Source organism: Oncorhynchus mykiss, chromosome 27, assembly GCF_013265735.2.
Source record: "Oncorhynchus mykiss isolate Arlee chromosome 27, USDA_OmykA_1.1, whole genome shotgun sequence".
Taxonomy (NCBI): domain Eukaryota; kingdom Metazoa; phylum Chordata; class Actinopteri; order Salmoniformes; family Salmonidae; genus Oncorhynchus; species Oncorhynchus mykiss.
Window position 1 is genome coordinate 6058649 of NC_048591.1, and position 13009 is coordinate 6071657.

The window sequence follows — 13009 nt, forward strand, 5'->3', positions numbered from 1 at the left end:
CCCTAGCTTTCTATTTTAGCTCCCTGGTGGCTCGAATAACTTGAACTCGCTTGAACTACGCGCGTGCGTGCGTGCGTGTGTGTGTGTGTGTGTGTGCGCCAACCCCTCTGCTCGCCCATCTCGTCCCTCCCAACCCGCCTTCTCATTGCATGCGAAGGAACAAGGTCTAGTGTCACGAAAGTGTAGGCATACATGTCTGGAGGCATTGTGGGTTTAAAAACAGAGTAGATCAACAGCGGGAGGGAGGGAGGGAGGGACGGAGGGGGTAGAGAGGTTTTTGTAGAACAGCAGAAGTAGGGTCGTTCCACGACCCGTGTACATTTTGCTTCCCTTTTATATTTGAAGTAGAAATTGTGCACCAATATTGCATTTTAAAAGTCTGTCATATTAAATGAAGTTCCCTTTAATATAGACTACCTGGGCCATTTTATAAATCTGATGTTTAATATGAATAAAGACTTAACCCCCAAACATCTCAGCGTTTTCACCATCATTATCATTTATTTTGTGTGACTAGCGATTCTTTTACGTCTCTCTCCCTCGTTTTGAGGTCAACCATTTTGACGTGAACTGAACTCTCGTTTTAATGTGATGAAACTCTTCCTTTCTTCATTCTTATTTTCCCCGAAAGTAACATTGAACAAAATCATAGTGCAAAATGGGGTGAGTCGGTTCCAGTCTTTTTAGCAGATTTCTGGTGTTTTGTGGTGGGAAACTGAGCGCGTGGAGCATAATAGGTCAAACCCTGTAAAGAAGAAGTGAAAGCTGCATCCAATAGCCGCTCTCTATTGCACAGAACATGCTTTCATTCCCCCCGTCACAGGGGGATTTATGGCGGATTTAAGATGAAAACCTCAACCATGATACGGTCAACACTGTAACTTTAATAGCACTCCATTGGCACTTACTATATTCATCTATTTTATTTAACCCCTTGAGATGGGAAACCGTGCGTTTTATGAAGTTGAACATGTGCTCTTTAGGACGAAATGTTACAATTCGGTAAAATGTGTAGTTATTTACTAAGTTACACTATCCAAACATCTACTACATTCGTGGAACGGCCCGCTACTTGACGACGGTTGACTCTGGAGAGGACTGAAATGAACTGTGTAGCAGGTCTCTACCGACAGTCTGTGGACAGTCTCAGAACACAAACCGGTAGAGATCTATTGGATGGGATCTTGCGTTACTTAGAGTGATGCATTTGTGTTGCTGTCAGATGCCCAAAGCTAGATGTAATCAACATGGCTCCATTTCCTTATCCTATCTTGTTGTCAATTGGCGTATTGGCAGGACACAAACACGCACGCACGCACGCTCGCCACGCACAAACACACACACACTCTCCCAGAGACCTCTTTGAGTTACAGGAAGGTGACAAGCGCTGGAACAAATACAGTCTCCCAGTGTAACCCTCCCCCTCTCATCTCCCCCCCGTCCCCCTCCCACTGCGGCCCTGTCCCCCTCCCTCCCGGTCTCTCGTTCCTGACTCACCCTGGCTCCCAGCTAATAGACCCTGACTCATGCTATTCACAGAGCTGTCTGTGTGTCAAGGGCAGCGATAGAGGAGGGAGGGAGGGAGGTGGTGGGGTGGGGGGGTAGAGAGGGAAAGGTTAGAGGAGACTAGTACAAAGTGGTGGAGAGAGAGGGAGAGATGTTCTTGTACTGACACAGGCTTCAGTGTGACGGGGGAGGGTATAACTATAACTGTGTGTGTGTGTGTGTGCTAATGACGTTACAGACATTAGCTGGTGAAAGGTGCTGCTGTAAGACACACCCATACGATTAACGACCACAATGAAACACAGTGTCTCCAAAGTGCTATTGTTCATACTCTACCTTTCCATATCTCAATAGTGTCATCACTATCTCCTGCCGCACATATCACCTGTATCTGTCTTCTGTTCCCTGTGAACCTGTCTCCTCTCCCTCAATCCTCTCTCTCTCTCTCCCTCTCCCTAACTCTCTCTCTTTCTCATCTCATCCCCCTCAACCCTCTCTCTCTCCCTCTCCCTAACTCTCTCTCTTTCTCATCTCATCCTCCTCAACCCTCTCTCTCTCCCCCTCTCCCTAACTCTCTCTCTTTCTCATCTCATCCCCCTCAACCCTCTCTCTCTCCCTCTCCCTAACTCTTTCTCATCTCATCCCCCTCAACCCTCTCTCTCTCCCCTCTCCCTAACTCTCTTTCTCATCCCCCTCTACCCACTTCATGTCTGCCCCGTCATGAAATAAAACTTCTCAGTAAATATCCTTCACTCTAAAGGTGTGCAAAGTTAGCTAGATTCCCCCCTCTTTTTCCTGGGCCAGTTCATCTGCAGTTATCTCTTTTTAAATGTACTCAACAGCATAAGCTAAATTCTCTATTTGAATGTGTAATACATTGACCAGATTTATTATTTTATTTATTTTTGCAGCGTCCTAGCTTCTAGCTATTTTTATCTCCCTGTCATCCTGAAGGAGTAGTGCGCTAGCTGAATTGTACACTGTTTAAAAGGCCTGGCACATCAGCTCTTGCCCTCTCTTGCTCTCTCTCGCTCTCTCGCTCTCTCTCTCGCTCTCTTTCTCTCCTCTCTCTCTCTCTTGCATTCTCTCTCTCTCTCTCTCTCTCTCTCTCTCTCTCTCTCTCTCTCTCTCTCTCTCTCCAACCTGTCCAAACTCTTTTTGTTTTTTTTACCCCTCTCTCAATTCAGTCCGATGCCGACAAGCTATACGGGCACGAAAAGAGCAAACCAAGCAACATTTTTCAAAGGAATGCACAATAGTCCAGAAGTGACTGATTCCTTTCTCCCCATCCCTGTTTCTGTGCAGCGTGCCTGTTGCAGTCCGAGCTGGTGAACTATGAGCGTGTGAAGGAGTACTGCCTGAAGGTGCTGGGTCACCAGAGGGACCACTTCAAGGCCATGTATCGCGCTGGCATCGCCTGCTACCACCTGGGAGACTACGACTGTGCCCTGCGCTACCTGCGTGACGCTAAGCACCGCGAGCCCTCAGGTAGGCTGAGACAATACTGCCGGTCAGTAAAGTCTGTCAGTAAAATAAATAATCTGGTTTACTCATGTCATCTTATCAGTCAGTACATGTCGCTTAATGCCAGCGGCAACACTAACAATTATCTCCCTCTATTTCTCTCTCTCTCTCTCTCTCTCTCTCCTTCTCTTTCTCTCCTCTCTCTCTCTCTCTCTCTCTCCTTCTCTTTCTCTCCTCTCTCTCGCTCTCTCTCGCTTTCTCTCTCTCTCTCTCTCTCCTCTCTCCTCTCTCCTCTCTCTCTCTCCTTCTCTTTCTCTCCTCTCTCGCTCTCCTTCTCTTTCTCTCCTCTCTCTCTCTCTCGCTCTCCTTCTCTTTCTCTCCTCTCTCTCTCTCTCGCTTTCTCTCTTCTCTCTCTCTCTCTCTCTCTCTCTCTCTCTCTCTCTCTCTCTCTCTCTCTCTCTCTCTCTCTCTCTCTCTCTCTCTCTCTCTCTCTCTCGCTCTTCCTCTCCCTCCCTCTTTGTGACACAGACACAAACGTGCTGCGGTACATCCAGTTGACGGAAATGAAGATGAATAGGGAGGGTCAGCGGGAGCGGGAGAGCGGCAAAGAGGCCCTTGGCTAACCTTTGACCTTTTGGCCTCTCTATCACTATGGCCTATGCTACGACCCATCCTACGTCACCTCTCCTCTCTGACCTCTTCTCCTCCTTTATGGAGCCCAGTCCCAATGATGACTGGCCCGAGCGATGCGCCTCAACCATGTAAAAGAACAGGGCAGAAAAAGCCCTGTCTCTCTCCCTCTCTTCTCCTCCCCCCCCCCCCCCCCCCCCCCCCCCCCCCCAGGCGCTGTTGTTCTGTACCCCAGATGCAGACTGACAAACCAAGAAAAAAACGAAGCAGAGGGAAATACTATACTATACTCATACAAAACAGTCATGGTTGTCCGAATGAAAAAAAAACTGCTTCAAAAAATATATGATCAAAGAAAACTGCGTACTTTAGAGAAGGTGTAAAAAAATGTAAAATAGAGTAGAATTTCTTATTTATTCTTTCGATGTGAGGACTGAGGAGAGGTCCAGGGTTGGGAAAGGGACCAGGGGAGGGCAGGGGAAGGAGTTTAGGAGAAAGGAAATGGTGTAACACATATCAAGACCTTAGGCCAATTCAACTGTACTCCCTGACCCCTGCCCTGACACAATGGAGGGAGGTCTGAAAGCCACTGACCCAGACTTGTCCCGGAGAGAGATTGTCCCCCCAGTACAGTACTGATCAGGCTAGCTAGCAGGCTACATCTCTGTCTTTTTAATACGAAATAGTCTTCAGACAAGCCGACCTTTGCGCTCATGTTCAATCAATCTTCTTTTTCGTTTTCAGCTTGTTGTACCTTGTCTCTATTTCTGGACGGTTTTTAAATTCAAGGGCTAATTCAAGTGTTTGTAATTTGTCCTTTGATCATTTTTTTGTCTCCTGTTTGATTTTCATTGCACTTACGACTATCGGTTGTTATGAAGCAAAATGTGTGTCCTTCCTCTTTCTAAGGAACAAACTAACTCCCACCGGACTCGCTGTTCCTCTGTTTAACAGGTGTGTTTTTGTGAACCGGTGTCTTGAATCTGTTGTCCAATCCCCCCTGGAATGTGTTGTGTTGTCAGACTGTTAACCCCCCCCCGCCACCCCCCACCCCTCTCCGCTTTCTAGCTAATGATGTCACAATGGAAAATAGCCAGTGGAACTGAGGTTCCATCAAGCACCCTTGGCTGCACAGAGTTCTCTGATTTTTTTACTCTGAGATCTACTTCCAGGCCCTTGATCACTCATGCTGAACCTTCCCAGGCGTCAGTGACATCACAAGACACTCTTGGCAGTGTTCGTGCAGGGAATCCGATCCCACATGCTGTATCCGTCTGAGGTGTATCAGCCATCTCAACCCAGTCAGTTAAAAACATCAACCCGAGTGTGCCATTTGAGATTCCGAATTTTGTTGTGCATATTCTAATAGATATCAGTGTTGCGACAAACAAAGAAATCGGTTCAGAAAATAAATGAGTACAAAAATGGCTGTCTCCATAGGCAGATTACACAACAGTAGTGGTAGACCAAGACAAGGGAGGATTGTGATTGGGGCAAGGCCAGATAATGACATATTACACATACAGACCATCATACCACTGCATACTTTCTAAATACCAATCCCAGTGATGCTGATAAAGCCTGAAGGGTTTCTAGGATTTATAGAAATACGTAGACTTACCTGCCCTGTTCTAAAGGAGAGGTTTGAGTTGACCTTAATTCCGCCATCTAATACCGTGTAACCCAGTTTCCTTCACCCTATGTGCAAGCCAAGCCCCTGCATGGTAATGTGTGGCTCAAAGGGGAAGCCATTTTGGATGTCGGGGATAATGTCTGGTTCATTGCTTTCTATAACAGGGCAGGTTGCTCCCCCTATTCAATGTATCCCGCTAATACCCTCTATGCTCCCTGCAAACGTAGAATGGGTTAATGGAGTAGTCAGCGGCATAGCCTGAAAAGGACCTCGGTATCTTGTGTCTCGCATCGGGTAATTTTCTGAGACTTATATGGTCCCATGCAGAAAGAAATGAAGGTCAGCAGCAGTGGTCTGCCTTGGCCAAGGCGAGGAGAATAATCCCAAAAGGACTTCAGAGGAGTGGATAATACAAGATCAAAACGATAACAGATCTCATCATTTGCCTGTGGCCTAATATGAGGGACATTGGGACCAAAGTGCATCAATAAGAGGAGGCTGTTGAGGGGAGGACGGCTGATAATGATGTCCGGAACGGTGGAAACCATGTGTTTTGACGTATTTGATACCTTTCCACTATTCTGCTCCAGCCATTACCACGAGCCCGTCCTCCCCAACTCAGGTGCCACCAACCTCCTGTGGTGTCAATGGGACTCTGGAGAGGCAGCAGCGCGATGCCCGGAGCAAATTTGTGGGATCCAGAGACGCGCTCCACTGTAGAGGGAAATGGGCCAGCAGCACCAGTAACACAGCAGGAGTGCAGTGTCACTCTGACACTGTGGAGATGGGATTATGTTAAAGCAGCGTTGTGAAGAGGTTCGGGGGAGGTTTACACCTTGGTACAGAGACACGGCGTGGAAAAACCCAGAGGCACCAAGAACTCTCTTTCTTTCTCGCGCTCTCTATTTCTCTCTCTCTGGTTCTCATTCTCTTCCCCTCTCTCCAGATTTCTCTCCATATCTCAATTTAAATTCAAATTGCTTTATTGGCATGACGTTTCAATGTCCATATTGCCACGCCTACTTTGCAAATGGATATATATTTAACAATATTAACATCATCAACAAAATGTAATAATAATAATTGGGATTGTCAATGAAATATACACTGAGTATACCAAACATCGGGGAATGGACTCTACAAGGTGTCGAAAGCGTTCCACAGGGATGCTGGCCCGTGTTGACTCCAATGCTTCCCTCAGTTCCGTGTCAAGTTGGCTGGATGTCCTTTGGGTGGTGGACCAATTCTTGACACACACAGGAAACTGTTGAGCCTCAAAAACCCAGCGGCGTTGCAGTTCTTGACACAAACCGGTGTTCCTGGCACCTACTACCAAACCCCGTTCACTTACATTTTTTTGTCTTGCCCATTCACCCTCTGAATGGCACGCATACACAATCCATGTCTCAATTATCTCAAGGCTTAAAAATCCTTCTTTAACCTGTCACCTCCCCTTCATCTACACCGACTTGGAAGTGGATTTAACAAGTGACGTCTATAGCTTTCGCCCGGATTCACCTGGTTCCGTCTACGTCATGGAAAGAGCAGGTGTTCTTAATGTTTTGTACACTCATTGTATATCTCTCTGTCTCTTACTCTCTCAACCTCACCACTGTGCAGTAGTGTTGTATTGGTCCTTACGGCTGGCTGAGCTGGGCCTACTCCCACATGGCCCTATAGGGAATCTCCCCATGGTCCTATCTCCAAGGCATCCGTCCACCATCCTGTTGTTATCCCAGTGTGCTGAGTCATTATCGCTCCGTGTCTATGGTTACTGTCTACACATAAAAACAGGTCAGGGCTAAGTTCTTCCCACCCCTGCCCTAACATGACCCATTATGAGATAAACAAAGGAATGACCCTGGACCAGTTATTGTGGGAATAATGTTACAACGTGCTGTCTGTGCAAATATAGATAGAGAGAGACATCGTCTCTTTAGCCGTCTAGTTCTGAAAAGACACGGCAAAAGCACAAACTAAAGTGGGAAAGTAAATTACGGGCCGTTTTTCTTCTCTTTCCTTTGATGTCATTGAGGTACATGTTTGTCAAATGTCAAAGTCGTTTTTTGTGCTTAAGAAAACAATTGTGAACAAAATACGAAACTGAAAAGAAAAACGAATGGCTGTTAAAAGCTTTACCTTATTGAGTAATTTTATCAATGGATGAGAACGCAAGTGAAGGGGGAAGTGAGTTTGGTGTAGCTACACCGCAGGCTCTCTGTCACGGTGTCTCTGTGTGTAGATGTTAAGTAGGATTTGTTGTCCCCTGTTTTTGGGAAAGTCCATACCCAACTCTTAAGAGTTTGTGAACCCCACAAAGTGACAGTGGATCTCGTTGAAGAAAGTGGGCGTTGGAGAACCGAACCAGTTACAACAGTAGAAGTTATTTATGAGCTACAGCAACGAAGAACTCCGCGAATCTGTTTTCCTTTCCTTTTTCCTCGTTTGCTTGTACCGGAGAGTAGGACTTGATGATGAGTACATTGTGGTTAGAAGTACATTTTTTCCCCCAATGGACCATGTGAGGAAACGTCTGTTCAATATTCCAAATCCAAAACATTGGAGGACATGATAACTGGTTACATTGAACTGTTAGCCCGGGAATGCACTGTAGATTGGTAAATGAAGACTATAAATAAAGTTGTAAATGAAATTGTGCCTGCGTGATTGTCTTAAGGGTTGTCCGAGTGCATGGTGATACCTCAATGTAGGAGGTAAACAGCAACAGACACACACACACACACACACTTCTCTCTGCCCACCCCTCTCCCTCTCTTCTCCCTCCAAAGGTAATAATCTCTGTTACTACTGACTGCCCTGCTTAATTGCTCCCTGAGCTCCAGAGAGAGAGAGGGAGGAGGGGGTGGAGGAGAGGAGTAGAGGAGAGAGGTGCTGAGAAAGGCATTGGAGGAAAGATGGAGGGGGAGAAAAAGAGGGATGGTGCGAAGAGATATCCCACTGGGCACACACTGGTTGAATCAACATTGTGTCCATGTCATTTCAATGAAATGACAGTTGAACCAATGTGGGATAGACGTTGAATTGACGTCTGTGCCCAGCAGGGTAGACCTGCTGAAAGGCGCTAGGGGGAAGATGGGGGGAGAGAAAGGAGAGGGGAGATGCTGAGCTATAAAAGAGCAAGATATGGAGGAAGCAAGAACCCAAAAAGACAAAAGGGGAACAGGGATATGAACAGACATATAGACGCACTGTGACGCAGCTACCTCCACAGGTGAAACCCAGACTGGCGTCTGTAGGTGAATTGAGGATATACATGAGACCTTGCTAAACAAATCCTTATTGAGTCTAAAACACCTGTCCATTTCCTCCATCATCCCATTTCCCTCTTTCCTTTGCTGTTGCTTTTAATAGCGTTGCCACGGATGTGAAGGGTGGTTGCTAGGCAACTGGCAGGCGTCTGGAACTGAGTTGGCTCGGCGGATAGCACTGACAGACAGAGCAGTGAAGTGGATCGGGACTGCGTGTGTGTGAGAGAGTTGTTTGTGCCTTCTAATTGAACGCCTCTCATTTGGTTTTCAGTTTCGATGCATATATTCATGAGAGCCGTGTTTTTATTCATTAATTCCATGTTACAGATTAGCTGAATGAACAGCTGACGTTCTTTCATCCTCCTCACTGCTTGTTGCCACGAGCCCTGTTTATATCAGGTGCCAACATGTGTTCCATGTCCTGATCTTGTCCACATTTTGATTGTCCCCACATTTTTAGACAGGTATAGATGATTAAAAGGTTCATTGTGGTCTGTTTGTGAGGTAGTCAAGGATGCATTGTCTGGATATAGTACAAGTGTAGAAGGATCTGGACAATGAAACAATTGAAATCAGTACTTATTTTGAAACAATAACTGTCAAATTATTTGTATACAGGGAAATCTGGTGACAATGCGGACACATTTTAATACCATGTGCAGATGCAGCGGCTAATATGTGGACGCAATCAGAAAGGACGTACGTTCATTCAGCTAACCAGGCACAAACTGGGCTATGAAAGCACCCCGATAAGCCTGTTAGATCAAGTCAGGTGTCTGAGATATTGAGATGTCTGTTGTGTGATTCTAGCATTATGTTAACAATGACAGGTAACCTACCCAATTCTGTTACAAAGGCAAAAAAAAAAATCCTGTTGGACTATTTAGTAAAGGTGGTCTCATGCTCAAGTGGGAGCAATCCCTTAATACTCATAACAAAAGACCGAGGATAATGTCAGAGCGTACAACTCCACAGAAGGAAACCTGAAAGATACCTGTGAACAACTAAATGACAATCAAAATGCACAACCAGCTACCATGCTTGTCCTAGTAAGTATATTTGGCTCAAAGTGACTTGATCGGCTTTGATGACATCTAGAGGACGATCACTGTTATTGCAGCCAGGCATTTCTCCTGCTCACAGGGATACAATATAATGTGTGTTATTTGAAAAAATAAGCCATGGAAAGGTTCAGCTATTACAAGCATTAGCGCACACGGTAGAATATAACGGAATGTAACGACAGTCAACGTTACGGATATAACTCCACAGAGCGAGTGACAGGAAGAGCAGAGACACAGCAAGCGCCTCTCTTCCTTCTTTATTACGTAATTCATTCAATCATTCCTCACCGCAGCCTCAACAGTCAACAACACATCACTCTTTCGTCATGTATCCCAGAACGTCACGGATTGAGACAGGTCGAAGACAACCTCCCATCCATACTCTACAATACATGAACGTCAGCCTGTAGTTTGCTTGGTTTTCCTTGGTTGGTCTGTGTTATATTAATAAATATATATATATATATATATATTCCGGGACAGAGAATCATAATGACAATAATGAATCATTATTTCAATTATAACAATCATTTTAATAAATACTCTGAGCGTTCTTAACCACACAAGGAGAATAAGGATGAGTTTTGCTTGACATCATCCCATACAAATACATCCCATACAAATAATAACACTAAATACACACACACACGCACACACACACACACACTCCCATATACACATAGCCAAGTAAATACTTGTATGTAGCCTTGACTAGCTGTGCCATTAAAAAGTGGTATTCTTCATCGTCTTTCAGCAACCAGACAGTACGGGATCACTCATGGGCCTGCGAGAGAATCCAGAGTTCTCTCGATTCGCTGTCCACATCCCAAGCACCTTGTGTCAAGTCCTTCACAGTCTGTACTCTTGTGACACGGACATGTCAATATCATGGCTCTTTAACCAAAGATTGGGACCTTTTTTCCCTTCAGTGATGCTGTATCACTATCCAGTAGGTGAGGAAAAGGAAGTCAGGGGTACGGAATGTGGGAATTCGTTTTTTGTTGTTGTAGAAAACAGGTAGTATTCATTAACCATTTATTGCAAGTGGATTAACCCTCATTTCCCATGGTCCTCCTCTGCTCTCAGAGGACTTTTGTTAAAAATGAACTGTCCATATAACCGAGTGTATAAGGGGCTCTTTACAGAGCAGTGATGAAGGTGAGAGAGAGGACGTTTGCTGAGAAACTCCAGCTTATGAGTTTCACACTTTCCCTAAATTCCCTGGTTTTCCAGAAATAGTGGTTCAACAATTCCCGTATTTCCTGCTTCTTCCAGGAATCTTTCAACCAGGATTTCTGGTAAACCAGGGGATTTTGGGGAAGAAATATTGGACATTTTGCAACCCTATGAGGACATAAGGTAAAGAATGAGGGAGAAAAGCATCCTGTTTCGGCTCCCTCACAACAGATTTGCTAGTTCTACAGTACATCCTTCACACAAAATAACATGCGGTACCAAAACACAAGCACACATGGGTGCGCACGTGCGCACCCACACAGACACACAGTGTACACCCACACAGACACACAATTCGTCAAACCAATAGAAAATGCTGTGCTAAACAGGTTATGGCTGGAATGGTTCAAGCATTGAGAAAAATAAAATGAATTTGCTGTACAGAGCTGAGGAAATAAAGTCCTGTCAATTGTGCTGTGGAGCTTAAAATGGCTTCCCTGTTCCTTTTGCAGTCTTTGGGAGAGGGGGAGGACAGAGACCATCCCTATACAGGAAGATGCTATGTGGAGGTGAGGGAGGTGGAAATGAGTTCTATAGAAGGTGATGCACAATAAGAGGGCAACTTACGCACTGATTTGGAAGTCCCTCAGGATTTGAGCGTCTACCTACCATGACTACATGTAAATATGAAGGAGGGGCAGCAGGGCCCACATGATGGGACACCCAGAGGTGCTCTCATAACAAATCAGGGCACCCCCACAAAACAACTATTAACATGGACACTTCAAGGGCACTCCCAAGAGAATAATTCCAACCCTGTTGAGATGTGAATGTGTCTACGGCTGGCAAAGCTTCAGCCCAAGTCTTTGGGGAAGGAGCGAGCAGAGACAGACACGACACCTGTGTAGAGAGAGGCAGAGAGTCAATGGGGTGGTTTAGCAGAACGAGTCCTACTGCAGCACATGTCAATCGGGATGAGCACTTGGAAGTGTCTGTCTGGAAGTGGAATGGCTTACACGTTCCTTCCTTTTAGAGGACAGGTAATATGCGGAAGGTTAGCAGGGCACACTGGTCACTAGGGCACTAAAGGTTTGGACTCTAGGGGTTGCGGAGTGGTCCCTTAGAGGAATGTTGTCCAACACTGGGCGGCTTTGGAAGGGACACTAAGACGTGTGCTGTCCCGGGTGCTGGGCACTATGAGACTAGGGGGCACAAGGCTTAGGAGTGACCACCAGGAGAGAGGTACAGCCCGCACAAGTGGGCTTCAGAGTGGACACTAGTAGAAGTACTGTTCGCAAAGGGATTGGGTACCAGGAATAAAGTGTGCACACTAGGAGTCTTTGAAGTGTGCACTAGGAGCAGTGTTGCCCATATAGAGTAATGTGTGACTTAGCCGTAGTTCTGTCCACAGAGCTGTGCAGCCTGGTGCTGTTCACACAGGGGCACGGTGCCGTCCAGATCCTGTCCATCCACGTCCATGTCCATGAGGTTGGGCCTGGCAGCGCCGGTGCTGGCACTGCTGTCCCCAGAGCCCAGGGGACTGTCACAGCTGCTGCCCGGGGACGAGCTCAGGGTTCTGGACAGGGAACCCAGCTTCCATGGGTCCGGTCGCACCCTGGCTGGTGTGGGCCGAGGCCGGGGGGCGAACTCCAAGGTCTTGGGCCTCTCCAAGGGACTGATGATGGTCAGGGGCTCCAGGACCGGGACAGGGACAGGCGGAGCAGGGGCCTTGCGGCGGAGGACCCTTGGGAAGAGGCTGGAAGGGTCAGGGAGACGGGGGATATCTAGGGTCTCCCTGTAACCTGAGAGAAGAGAGAGAAATACAGTGACCAGAGGGAGAGCAGAGGGAGAGAATAGATGGATGGGAGAACAACATGAACACTTTTTTTTAAGTTCGGGTGTAACTGAAATATACTCTGAGTGTACAACCCACTCAGGTTGGCTGGATGTCCTTTGGGAGGGTGGACCATTCTTGATACACACAGGAAACGGTTGAGTGTGAAAACCCCCGCAGCGTTGCAGTTCTTGACACACTCAAACTGGTGCACCTGGCACCTACTACCATACCTTGTTCAAAGGCACTTCAATCTTTTGTCTTGCCCATTCACTCTCTGAATGGCACACACAATCCATGTCTCAATTGTCTCAATCCTTCTTTAACCTGTCTCCTTCCCTTTATCGACACAAAGTTGAAGGGGATTTAAATAGTTACATCAATAAGGGATCATAGCATTCACCTGGATTCACCTGGATTCTGGGCTCCCGGA

General features: G+C 46.4%; 2 protein-coding genes across 2 annotated transcripts in view; one reads left to right on the top strand and one right to left on the bottom strand.

The window, feature by feature from the left end:
- Positions 1–6422, top strand: part of LOC110507405 (tetratricopeptide repeat protein 9B) — a 36908-nt gene extending 30486 nt beyond the window's left edge. Inside the window, exons 2-3 of the mRNA XM_036965264.1 lie at positions 2812–2994; positions 3499–6422. Of these exons, the coding sequence (XP_036821159.1) occupies positions 2812–2994; positions 3499–3593 (278 nt within the window). The 3' untranslated portion in view covers positions 3594–6422. The remainder of the gene's footprint in view (positions 1–2811; positions 2995–3498) is intronic.
- Positions 6423–9775: 3353 nt separating this feature from the next.
- The window catches only part of LOC110507406 (mitogen-activated protein kinase kinase kinase 10), a 36586-nt gene continuing 33352 nt past the window's right edge, over positions 9776–13009 (bottom strand). The window contains exon 11 of the mRNA XM_036965171.1: positions 9776–12544. Coding sequence (XP_036821066.1) covers positions 12132–12544 — 413 coding nt within the window. The 3' untranslated portion in view covers positions 9776–12131. The remainder of the gene's footprint in view (positions 12545–13009) is intronic.